The sequence below is a fragment of the Caloenas nicobarica genome, chromosome 5 (assembly GCF_036013445.1).
Source record: "Caloenas nicobarica isolate bCalNic1 chromosome 5, bCalNic1.hap1, whole genome shotgun sequence".
Classification (NCBI taxonomy): Eukaryota; Metazoa; Chordata; class Aves; order Columbiformes; family Columbidae; genus Caloenas; species Caloenas nicobarica.
The window spans coordinates 64,057,904-64,071,483 of NC_088249.1; the positions used below are offsets into that span (position 1 = coordinate 64,057,904).

The following is a 13,580-nucleotide window of genomic DNA, read 5'->3' on the forward strand; positions in this document are numbered from 1 at the left end:
ACAAGGTCTGGGACTTCCAAAAAGCATCCTGGGAAAGGTAAATCAGAAAATAATGATTTTCGGACCCTGCCCTGCATTTAACCCATTCACAGAGCTTCGGAAATTGGTGTGCATGACAGACTGGAATATATTATTTTTGTCCAAGTATAAATGAAGTGTTTCTTACAACTCTGATGCTACACCTCTGAGCAAACACTCTTTCTCCTTTTAGCAACATCAGGAGTTCAAGTCTGGAAAGGACAGTGATTAGTGTTTTAAAACTCTTCTAATAAAACTAAGGGAAAGCAATCTGTACATAGGAGTTTATTTAGATGCCCACAAGTTTTAAATCATTCCCCTTTATATCTCAGCCCACTGGATATCTCATCCAACTGAATTACCATTGGGTTTTACAATGATATACAAAATGAGCTGACATTATGATTTACAAACATCCTTTGAGTATCATATAAAACACAACTGTTTCCCTTATTGTACAATCATTAGGGCAATGCAAATATAGTCAATACATTAGTAGCTGAAAATGATGGGGCATTTTAAGAAAATAAATTTAGCTTTACCACACAAACCTGTTCGATAAAACAAATCCTGTTTAAAAAATGGGAATAAAGTTATCTGAATGATTACAAGGAATTTTTATATCGTTTTGCCACTGTCCCTTTATAAGAAACATAATAGTACTTCATTTAAAAGACGACTAATTTTTTCACTGTATAGTCACACTTCATTCTTATTAATCAGTTTCACATTTTCTGCATGAAACTATGAAAAACTCACAAATGTAGACTTTCCAAACTGCAGCCACTATACTTATTTCTGCACTCTTTTCATATGTGTGTTTAATTAAATTAACAAAAAGCAAAAAAACTACACGAATGAGCAGAACAAAACACAACAGCGCGTTAAAAGTTGACATTTAAGCTGTAGATGCCACCGTTGTAGAAATATGTTCTTGTTCTAATGCCACAAACCTTCTAGCCGCATGAAAAATAGACATTAGCTGAAGAGAATCTAAACCCTAACCTCGATTTAGAGCTAAGAGTTTTGATTTGTATTTATGTCTAAACTTAGGTACTAAACAACACTGTGCGCGTGGGAAATTTAAAACTAAAGATTTTTTTAATGTCGTAAAATCTGAAAGGAGAAAAATCTGTTTCTGAGTTGTTAATTGGGTAATACAAGTTACCAACTGTTAAGGTCTCGTGTCCCGCGTGTCGCTGGTGCTTCTGCAGTAACTGAGACTGGCAGATATCGCTATTATACTGTAAATACAAAAAAAAAAAGCAAAATTTCTGAACTTATCAATGATGTAACAACTGAAAGCAAATTCTAACCTCGACAATTTAAATTATACCACCTCGAGGGCCTCTCGCTGTTTTATTACTGCACAATCCAGAGGGATTATAAACCCTTTTCCAACACTTGCAGTTTCTCTTGCAAAACAGAATGCTGACAATGACCGGTGATTCTTTCCTGACTATGTGTTGAATTTGCAGCGGAATGTGTTTTTAGTTCCATTTCTCACTATAGGAGTCTTCCTGCTGCTCCACATGTTTGGAGAAGAAAGTGCTTTTTTTGCCATTTCGCTAAGTTCATGGCATTTAATTTCATAAATTTTTAAGACAGACTTATTTTGATTACTTCCAGTCTGTCCAATCAAATATACCTTTGAATGCTTTAGAATGTCGGACAGCTGTGAAATATAAGTACTATGTAATTTGACTGTACATACATACATATTTTCATAAATACATCTGACAGGGACCTTGGAACTAAGTATGTGATATCATGGGACAAAACCACAACAGGCTGTCTTATTTGTAAAATCTAGATTCAAAGTAAGAAGAGCTGAATTCTATCATGTCGTCAATACACAAATTAAAACAAAAATACAGCATTAGTTTACCCATGAGATAAGTTAAACATGTTTGCAAACGTCTCGACAGGAAAAGTGTGTCATTTACAACACTGGAAACTTTAAACAACCATTGACTTCTATGCGCTGTACTGTAAGTCACCCGGACACGGCTAGCAAGGATGAGCATAGTGAAAGGTCCCAAAGGCAACTCCCAAACATCTTCCTCATGCGGAGACTTTGGTAATTGTCTGTTGTATAAAACGCCAACGCATAACGGCTTCATTTCAGGTGTTCGCTTCATCAGTTTTCCTCCCTCGGCACAGTCCAGTCTGACTACGTCAGTTGTTGGTGAGACACTCTAGATCCACCGAGCAGCAGACGTTCCCGTTCTGCAGGGACAAACAATCGGGTGTCAGTCACCTCCGCACAACAGGGCACAAAGAGCAAAGGGCTCGGTGGCACGCAGAAGTAGATACATCTCTGACACATCTACCGCATACAAAAGTCTGCTTAAGCCAAGGTGTCCTCATCAGTCACAACTCTGGTGGCTTTTTGAGGAGGCTCTTTGCCAAATAACACCGAACTGGCCCGAACCACACATGAACTAGAAACTTGGATGGGAAAGACTCAGCGCTCCCCACAATAAAATACAGCACAACTATGGCAACAGAGATTATTTTATTTTTTCTCCCATACAAGAAAGTTAATGGAGTGAGTTTTGATGTGATCCATGGGGGGAAACTTTCTGTTCGTCTGAAATAAGCAGAGAGTTCAGATTCTGAATTCATGGCAGATATGTATGAGGGGTGGGAAATACATGGCTTTGGAGTTTAATCCATTGTTAAATATGTTTGTGCTACAACCAGTCAAACTATCTTGTGTATTTAAAACTACAGCAACCACCAAAACCCCAAATGAGAATTTTTTTCCTTTTTTTTTAAATCCAACAAAAACAACAGGAAAAACTCCGAAGAACAGCAGAAAAGCTACCTTCAATAATTTAAAGCCCTGGAGCAACAGCTTGGTTTCCCACAGTGATCAGAAGAACATTTTATGAAATCCAACACAACATCTTCATAATTCTGATATTAGCGCAGTGGGGACATCGCTGCACGGAGCAGACAGGCTGCACTTCTGCGTTAAAGCCATCGCTTCAAACACATCTCGAGGAGATCGGGGAACAGAAACCGTGACGTTCCCTTCCCGCTTGTGTTGTGGGAGTGCCTTCATCTCTGAGCTGCAACGAGCTTCTACTTGTGTACTCGCTGGTGAAACTTTTATTAGTGTTTTTGCCTCTGCTTACCAGCTCTATAAAACACATGACATTAGGCAATTGTTAAAATATTAGCCTAGATTCATACTGAGAATGCCTGAAGGGCTCTCCGGCAGAATGTCTGAAAGTCGCACTAGGATATTACATATTTGTGCTCAACATCTTCAACAAGCACAGAATGGTTTTGTTTCTACCCTGCGAAACACAAAAGCTGTGGGTTTTCTGTAGGCTCCTGCCCTTGGGTCTCATTTAGTTCCCCAAAATCTGAATGTGAGTTTCTGAGGGTGGAAAGTGACCCTGATTTTATGCAGCAACACACATTTCCATTACCATTCCCTTGCCCAGCGTACCTTGCATTTGCAGGTTGTACAAGGAGATCCCACCATTGTCCATACAGCGCCGCTAAGTCTTGTGATTCCATAACCATCTAGACAGGTTTTCCTGATGTCGTAGGTGATGTTGTCAGCCAGACAGGGGTCGGCGACGCAGTGGGGACAGCACTCCCCGTCTGAGATGGCTGTGTACTCGCAGTTCAGCTTCGGGCACAGAAGAGGCCAACAATCCACCTCTCCTTCCTGTAAAAATTGAAGCAAAGCTCATTGAATTTGTTGCCATTTATTAACTACCATGAAACTTCACATCCTGTTGAACAGAAAAGTTTTATCTTGCCAAAAATGAAATAAATTTAATGGATCAACTCTCAGTTCGGTTGATCATATAAATGCACTTTTGAGTACTGAGATAAAGTTTCCTAAACTAAACTATCCCAAACTATCATTTGCTTGTTTCTTGGCTAAATAACAACACGGTCATCATCGTAGCAGGGGAACTTGAGTTCTGTGGGGTTTTTAAAGGCAGCATTAAATCCTGGGTTCCAATATTCACCATAAACTGTAATTTTTGCAGTCATTGCCTTGCAGACTCATGTACTCTTTCTACGCATGGTCACATAAACATCTCTGCGGGATCGCAGCAACAGTTTAAATAGAAAATTAACACTGCAGATAGACGTAGGTTGGTATGTTTGAGAAGCACTGGACATTGATCTAACAAGCAACAGCCAAAATTGATTTTACTGTCAACTCCTAAAGGAATTGTTAGAGCTATACCAGTTATGTTCCATTGAGTCGTTTTATTTTATTATTTAGCTTTGTAAAAAAAAAGCAGTTTAGTAGACAGAAACATGGAGAATAGAGGATCATCAGGTCACTTCTGTAGAGTATTGCTCTGTGTGTCTAAACTCAACCTGTGAAGGGCGCCGATAACTTGTATTAATGCTACTCTGTGAGCACTTCGGGTGCTGGTAACATCACCCACTGCACAGAACCTCACATGCAGAACTGATTCAGGGCATCACTGGTTTTTAGCATTGTATGTTAACCAAATCATAAAATTAGGCAAAGAACTGCTAGCCACAAACACAGCATCCCTTGTAAAACATGTCACACCTAATACTGCTGGCTGCAAATGTTTCTTGCTGTTCTTTTGCAAACACTAAAAAAAAAATCTTAGGAGAATACGAAATACAATACTTACTTCTGTATGTTATGGATAATTATCTCTTCACAGTAACTTAGCTTTGAATGTAATTTGTTTCCTGATGCTCAGACACCTCTTGATTAATATCATATATAAAGACGATGTTACACAGACAGCTATAAATGGAAAACTGATAATTTTAATGAAGTTCATTGCTGCACTAATTAGTATATCTGTGCAAAACTTAAAGCTTTAGGGAAATAATCTACAGTGCCTAACGAGAAAATAAATGTTCTTTATTTTGCATGTTTGTCTAGTAATTTCATTTTCTTCACCCTTCTTTTTTGGTTAATTTTTGCTAATTCACCACGTGGCACTGGCACCCCATTTTTCCAGCATTTGCTGAATGAAAAAATAATAATTGTATTGTCTGTTTGGGTAAGACAGGTACATCAGGTGATGTAATTAAAAGCTGAAACTCCTCCAACCAAATCTATTGGAAGGTAAAAAAAATTTTTTTAGGTCACTTAAAGATCAGACGACCTTATAAAAGTTCTCAGAAGTAGACTAATGCTAAAGTTAATATAGTGTCAAGGCTTCTATGCTTTTGTCAAGCTTTTCATTTTGCTCATTAGACCTACTTATTCAGCAGCAAGAGGAAAACTGATGGTGTGGCTTTCAGTTCTCTGGTGCTCTGCGAGTGCTTTATCATCATCCCCAGTCTGAAAAGCAGGTGAAGAGAGAGCCAAGAGTCTGCTTCCAGGTACACTTTGCTAAAAACCATAATCCTTATTATTCTCGCTCCTTTCCGAAACACTTTCCCCATACCAGGCAGCGGCACTGCTGGCAGCTGTAGGTCCAGTTGTCCCCGCTGCGGTAGAGCTTGTGCCCAGTCTGGTCGAGGCACTGGCTGGTGACACGGGTGTCGCACTCGGGGCAGCAGAAGAGGTCGGCGCTGGGGTTCTCGCAGTCGCAGGCCGTCCTCCGGCAGAAAATCCTCCCGTCCTGCGAGGACACATTGCCCTGATGTCAGCCACGAACTGCCAGACAGCAGCCCGGATAAGGTCACAGGTTATGTGTATATATATATGTGTATGTATAACTATCAAAAGGTACATCTTTCACATCTTACCGGCTACATCAACAAACTCTTCAAGCAGTTGCCACTCTGATACATGTAGTATTTATTTAGCACTATTTTAACTGACTGTATCACTGTGAAGAAAATAACTCGAATAAATAAATTAAAGTTATGAAGGTAGTCTCTTTAACTTCATATGACCACAATATAGCAAAATCACAGTAGCACTGATCATTCTTCACCCTCAATTCACCACTGGTTCTGTTCCACATCTGGACCTACAGTACAGCAGCTTAAAGCTAAATGGACTTACTATCATCCGTTATAATTCACTTCATGTATTAAAGAGGGCCTGTATTCCACAGGTTCTCCAAAATATGATTTTGCTAAATATTTGCTTACAATATTGGATGGCTCATTTTGTTAAAGACCATTAAACAGAACTGTTTGAGATAAACAAAGAATTGCTTCTGCACGTGAAGGGAAAATAATATATTCTCTTTGCATCACAGCAAAACAAATTGATTCTAATTCCAGTTATGAAAATTGGACAGATGATCATGTTTGAAATTACATCTCTTACTGTAGGTGAGCCAACATACTGATATGCCAGAGAGAACTGAAATTACAGTTAACAATGAGGAGATTATTGAAAAATTTTGACATTCATTTCTGTTGCATTCAGTGTGTTATTGGACTAGTCCTTATTCAAGCAAAGCATCTCCTGCAGCCAGTTTGAAGGTAGAGCTGTGACAGGAATGAAGCCATATTCTGCTTTGGATCACAACTGTACAATTCCTAAACCAACTCCACTCATTTCACTGCAGTTTTTCCACATTCTTATCCTAACTTTGTTCTGAGTCTATAAACTTGTACCTGATGTAAGGAGGAAAAGTTTTTTTCATTGCTGCCAAATAATGGACAACTTATCAAAGCACAGGAATTTATTTCCTCTTGATCCTTTTAAAAAGTGATTACTAAAGAGTGACAGCAGCCCAGGATGTCTTTTCTGCAGGCAGACAAAATAGCCATCACCACAGCATGTAGCACAGCAGGTTGTTTTGTTTGCATTTTGATGCAGGAATCAGTGTTTGGCTGTTTTTAAGCAGAGCCTGGCTTGGCAACAAGGCAACACGTACAAAATCAGCATCAGGGAATCGCAATACCCACGTCAGTCAGTGTCACTGATGCATTTCATCATAGTTTTGAATTTATGAGAATATCACTTTCTGTTGTAAGAATAACTAAAATGATTTCTTATGCTTAACGAGGAAAGCTGAAGAGAACACAGAATTACAGAAACGTAGAACACATGCTAGGTTAACATAGATCTGAACTGCTTTTGCCAACCACAGGGCATAAGACTAGACTGCCCTGCAGTATTTGTTCAGTTTTGTATCACATTAAGATAACTAAGGATTCTCTGCTCATGGCTAGTTTTCTACTCCAGCTGTGGGAGAAGGAATAGACAAGCTTTATTTCTTTACTCAGCAGTTTGAGTAAATCCTAAGATAAGGAAGATTGGGTTGGAAGGGACCTTCAAACTCACCCAGTGGCACCCTTGCCACGAGCAGGGACATCTTCACCAGCTCAGGTTGCTCAGAGCCCCATCCAGCCTGGCCTGGGATGTCTCCAGGGATGGAGCATCCAGCACCCTCATTGTAAAAAACTCCTCCTTCATTGCTAGCCTGACGGTGAATTATGACTAAATCTCCATTCTGGCGGGTGTTTCCCACAACCATCGTCCACCCTGTGCTGCGGACAGACATCAGCGGCAGCTCGGCACAAAAGCTCTGCCAGGCTGAGCAGCTCCAGGCACCTGGGTTGTGCCAGGGTGGCCGGGCAACTCGACACCCTCGACAATGCCAGCCTCTCTCCTTCCCATAATGGAGGTCTGATTAATAATAGCTATCAATAACCTGTCTGCCTCGTTCCAGTTCAGCTTCCAAGCTTTCAAGATTAGTCTTCAAATTCTCCCTTCAGCTGGTGACAATGCTGGTAGTTCTGTGCTTCTCTGAGCTCCCGTGCTCTTGCCTCTGGGGAGCAGCTAACCTTTTACGTTGCCTTTACCCTCTGTATTTCAGAACATTGACAAAGCCTGATGATTTTGCCCGAGACATTTTGGTAACCATAATACACTGATACTCTACTCTTTAGCAACTGTGTTTTATCTACAACCTCATTAGTTCCATGCCTTTCAAAAGACATTTTTATCCCTACACTGCAGTGACACAAAGCCTCTTAAGCTACATCTCACTTGCATCTTTGCAGTTCTGTAGTAGAATTGAGAAATATAGAGAAAACTGGGAAATATACAGAAAGCAACTTATTTCCTTTCAGTGGGTAATCACGTACAGCACCTTAGTAGTACCTCTCCATCCCCCCCTTCCTCACTGAATCAGTTCTACATGCTTCCTATAAATCAGCGGTAAGAACACAAAATTCTTCTTACCAAAGAAAAAACTGACGCACATGGAATTGCTGTAAATGGTGAGTCAAGTTTCCACAAGCCCCAAGGCCAATTTGGACAGAAATCACACCCTGCAGAAACCAAACCACCCAACCGTTCTCACCGTCAGGAACACGCTTCACCTCGGCACATCCCCCCATTGCCTGGGCTGTGCTTATCCCCGGGCTTTTTTCATACAGGGACTGGAGCAGTGTCTTTAAAATTAGAGGACAGACTCAAAAGCCCAGATATCGCCAGACTGTACAGCCAGGCTTAGTTTTTGCATGGGAGAGAGAAACAGCTTCCAGCTCCCCATCAAATTTTTACCAGTCTTGTGTATTAAATCCACAGTGGTTCAGGAAGATTCCTGTAGAAGATACATCAAGTATATTTAAGGTACTGTATTAATTTATAGTTGTGAGAACTTGTTTTCAGAAACTTTACATTTACTCAGATGAACGAGGATGGTTTGAAGAGACTGAGTCTGATGAAACACTGAAATAATCCCCTGTGCTTCCATAATGACACTTTGTTTCATTATGTAAATGAGTAGTATAATTTCTCATACTCCATAGTATCATACTCCACAAAGAACAAGTTTCAAAAGTTAAGGTATTTCATTTCCCTTACACCACATTTTAAGTTAAAACATATTCAAGACGGGGCCTATGTGTTTCAGCCACTGCACATAATACATCCACCGGGCCTTTCCTAAAATAACCACAACAAAAGAAAAGCCAAAAGAAAACACATCATTTCAAATCTGAAATGGTGATTTTTGAGTAGGATCATTTCAAAGCTTGAGTAAGGAGTATACAGAATGATTTGGTTACACTCTGCCCTTTTCCTCACTAAAATGCGAGGCGGCCGCAGAAAGGTCGCGCGGGGCCGGCTCCCCGTGCGGCTGCAGCAAAGGGAGAGTCCTGCCCCGGGTTTGAGCAGCAGCCTGGTGTACAAAGGTTATCGCAATTTATAAAATAGGCTTCAATAACATATTTCAACAAACACCGAGTGAAGACTTTACATCCTGCCTGGGATATAATAGAGAAGGAGGTCTCCCTGTTTTCCCTGACAAGAATTTGGCTTTTGAAACAAGGCAGTGACTGGAGAGAAATTAAATGTGTTGCTAATTCACAGGGGAAAAAAACTGGAAAGTGACGTAGATATAAAAGAAGAGTCATAGCAACAAACAGTGTCAGGCCTGGTTTAAAATATCTAAGTACTAGTTAATCATTTTGTATATTTTCATATATTAATAAGAACATCCAACATAAGAAATAAGTGCAATGAGAAACGGCAAATAAAGCAAATCACAAGCAATCTCAAATGGGACTACTAATAGTCGTAATTCTGCAAAGGTAGACCATATATTCTTCACGTATATTAAACTGTTTATTCTATTGACTGGAAATCCTTTCATAAGCCAGCCAGTTCCCCAAGATTACAATAAAAGCTTGATATATATTCAGTGGAGTTGCACGCTTCGGCTTCTGAAGGGAGGAGTTTTAGGGAGCTTGAGGCTACTTGAAGTAAAAAATATAGCAAGTAACAAGAACTTATTCCCTTTTGAGCCCCAAACAGCAGTGTACTTTGCAGGTTCTATTCACTCTCAAAATCTTCATTTTCCTTTCTGCTATATTATTGCAATACAGAAATTATGAGGCTTTCAGCTTCTTGCAACTTCAAAACACCTCTTCCCCCTTGTGCCTCCCAAACCCTTTACTGCTTCTCTGGCTCAGCAGCATTAAGACTTGGGGACTGAAAGGCCACTTCTCATGCTGTATGTTCGGCTTTTCACAGTGGTCAAAATCTCATTTTACTTGGACTTAACACAAGGGCCAACAGTGCTCAGCTGTGTCTAAGGACAGCCTCACCGGTGCTATGAATGCCTCAGGTCAAAGCGGCCATAAAACATCAACCATTTCTCAGATTGGTGCATTCCTAAAATTCTTCTATTTCAACGACAGCACTCCTTTTCTAATTAGTGAAAATGAAGAAAGGAGAGTTAAATGTTCTTTTAGATTAGTTTCAACACTCAGAAAATAACTACTAATTTCCAAGCGGGACAGGGAGGGAAACAACCCACGCAAACAAACAACAAACCCCTGATTTAAGAGTTAACTATAAAGTATATCTACTTATACTACACGTGGCTTCTCCAAGGTGCGGAGAGAGTTGCATTGCTCACCTGGGAGAGCTGCCACCACAGCCGAGCTGGGATGAGGAGGATTAAGCTGCTCGTCACCCTTCTTCACTTGAGGAATTAAGTGCCTGCTGCCAGGTCCTCTAAACTTTGACTCACCCTCAGGCCTTCCTTCTCACCCGGTTAATTCACATGTATTCCAAGTCAATGGAAACACCACCAAAAGGAAGATGGTTGACTACAGTACTTGTCCTGAGAGACGGGTACTCGCGTCAAACAGAAATTGAAAACAGTTTTCAACGTTCCCAGAAGATTTCCCCATCACAGCTTCAGTGCCCACAGCAGAACTTACCTTTTGCCTCAGCGCCCTGGGCTTGGGCTGGTATTTCTGCCAACACCGTGGCAATATTGAGTTTCGGACACGAGCCCAGGGCATTAAAAGACTCCTGAAACCCAGACCAGCTGGACCTCACCTTGCAAGAGCAAACGGAGCATCTGTCCTCCCTCAGGGTCCACACCTGCCCGTTCCGCTTGAAGCCGCCTTCGTGGGGACAGTCTCCAGTGCAAGATGGTCCGGACGGACAGAGGCAATCGAACCCTCCTGCCAGGTTCACGCAGGCAGAATCGTTCCAACAGGTGTGGGTCTTTAAGGCACACTCATCGATATCTGCAAAACAGCAGATTTATAATGCTTTGCACATCTCTTTTTTTTCTCACAGGGCAAATTTTATTTCTGTATTAAATTGCCGCCCATCTGCCTTGCTGGTAGAAAAGGGTGCCTTCTTTCTGATATTTTCCATATTTACTTGCCAGACATTAAACACTAATTTTTTTATATATATATACACATATATATACACGCACACATGTATATAAATATACACACACACATATATATATTTTTTTAAGGTTATTCTTCAGTGTTTGTTTTGATTCCATCAAGAATTCTTAAACTATCTCCAGCAGGCTAAATTGTAAATGCTGTGTCTGACATAACTAGTGGAACCACATACCAATGATGAACTTGAACCTTCAGACAGGGGTAAATGCTTTTGCAGTGACTGGAAGCTAGTAAACAAGCAGAGTGACTTTCTGTCAGCTAAACCGCTCTCTGTGCTGGATTTTACCCCAAAATAGAAGGGCACTATACTTCATAAGTTCCTAGCATAATCAACATTTCCCATAATAAAAGTGGTCAATTGTATAATTTTCCCATTGCTGGAAGGTACAAGTGAATGAAAAAAAAAAAAAGCAAGCAAGCAAGCAAGCAGAGGCACATTATACAGGAAAAAAAAATCTTAGAACGAAGTTATGGGGAAAAAGTGTGATTTAGCAATGACACAAAGAAATAACTAACAAAAGAAAATCATTATACACTAGAGAAAAGGGAAATACAGTATCCCATTAAAATTGCTTTTGGAGGATAAAATATAATTATGCAATATGAATTTATCTAGGGTTTCTTGCAGTGAAAGCCACGAGTGTTTTTTCAAGCATGTTATAAAAAACAGGTGTTTCTTTCAGAAAATAACTTTGGGCTGTTCTTAAACAATATATTGACAGATTGTCCAGAGAAAATACCAGTAAATTGGTAGGTCTGTCTTGTTCCAACATGAACAATGAAACCAAAGCAACGCTGGGAGGAAGACTGGAGAACAAAATCCTTTAGAAGTATGCAACGATTTCTATCACAAAAATTCCAGAACACTATTATATTAATTCAGAAACTACAAGGAAGAATCCTCACACTTACCATTTAAAATTAATTGCTAGTGTGAAGTCTATAATTCTTCAATATTACTCAAGAGTACTCTTAATTCCTTTCTGAAACACCACATTTAAAAATTCAATAGAATTTACAAAAGAAATTACTTAAAAGTCTGGTTTAGGTGGATGTGATAGCTAGTTGCCCTACTTTTTGGACAACTGCCATGAGTTCAACAAGTCATCTCCTCAGAAAACCAGACCTTTAAAAGATGTTAAAAATTCTCTCAATCTGCGGAAGGAAACTCTGTAACACTCAAATCTCTAAATTCCCTCTGACCTGGTTAGTAAAATTCCTAATTTCTATTGATAAATAGTCCAGCAACAAGGGGAAATGTGGTAGCGCCCTTGGATTTGATCAAATGCGAACTCGGTTGGCACAACGGAGCCAGAGGAGCAGCGGCTGCTCCTCTTTGTGCCTGTAGACCCGAAGGGGAGCTGGAGGCAATTCCACTACAGAAGCTTCATCCCAGGCTGAGCTGTGGGCCAGTCCTTTCTCAGACACGTTCCCAGGGGCCTGAGAGCACGATTCAACTGCTCATCGCTCAGACTTCCCTAAAAATGGTCTATTTTGCTGCCCTGACAATTGCCAAGAAATAACATTATTGCTCTAATGCGTAGCTTAACAGTACTGAGTACTTGAAAGATCCACTATCAGTGGTGTAAAAGGTGCTGAACTAAGAGAAAGTAAAACTTGTAGTGTATTGTTTAACAAGTGCCAGAGTATCACAGGAGGTAAAAGCCATTAAGAGCAACGTGAAGAGAACTATGAAGGGGCTGGTATGAAATGAATTATACCCAAACAGCTACTTCAAATATTCTTTAACATATCCCATTTTCCTTTCAACAGACTATGACTTGTATTTATCAATATTCTCTTCCCCATCATATTAAGGGCTCCTTGAATAACATATATATATATATGCATATATATATAGGAGGTAGCAGGATCATGGTGCAGATTAGAAGGGTTGCTCTCACAGTTCAAAACTAAAAGGATTTCACAGATGAATATAAAGCCATATTGCCTACAGAGTTCCATGTAATTGCTTTACTTATGACACAGAAATCTAATTCTGTTTCCATGTAATTTAACAGATTTATGGAAAGCCAGATGTTAGCAATTACTAGAAACTAACATTATTCATATTCTCAGTAGCACAGACCTGTTCACACTGCACAAAGCCAACTTAATCTGTTATCCATATCCAAAAGGGAAGAACACCCTATTTACGAACTGCTACTGCTGTTCTCCATTTAGCACACATAAAAAGGATGCTCCCATTAAGAGCAGCCCAAACTGGTAAATAGGACATTCTTGACAAAGAAACCAATCAAGCAGAGCTGAGTAACATAGCGTGAACATAAATTCCTAATTGCTACTCAGTTTGCTCATTTTTTTGGCGTTCTTTATGCAAATGATGGTTTCTTATTATTTTATGGCATGTATTATTTTAAAGTTTTGGTCATTAATCAAATACAAAAGGCTTGGATACTGCACTTACTGCCAGCTGAACTTTTAATAGCGCTAAT

At 39.9% G+C, this 13,580-nt stretch overlaps 1 protein-coding gene across 3 annotated transcripts in view; it reads right to left on the minus strand.

Annotated features, from left to right (window-relative positions):
- Nucleotides 1–322: 322 nt before the first annotated feature.
- Nucleotides 323–13,580, minus strand: part of NELL1 (neural EGFL like 1) — a 275,832-nt gene continuing 262,574 nt past the window's right edge. For all 3 annotated transcript variants that reach the window (XM_065635366.1, XM_065635365.1, XM_065635364.1), the window contains 4 exons: nucleotides 10,757–10,950; nucleotides 5,439–5,615; nucleotides 3,482–3,706; nucleotides 323–2,247 (listed from right to left, as the gene is read on the minus strand). In XM_065635366.1, the coding sequence (XP_065491438.1) occupies nucleotides 2,197–2,247; nucleotides 3,482–3,706; nucleotides 5,439–5,615; nucleotides 10,757–10,950 (647 nt within the window). In that variant the 3' untranslated portion in view covers nucleotides 323–2,196. The remainder of the gene's footprint in view (nucleotides 2,248–3,481; nucleotides 3,707–5,438; nucleotides 5,616–10,756; nucleotides 10,951–13,580) is intronic.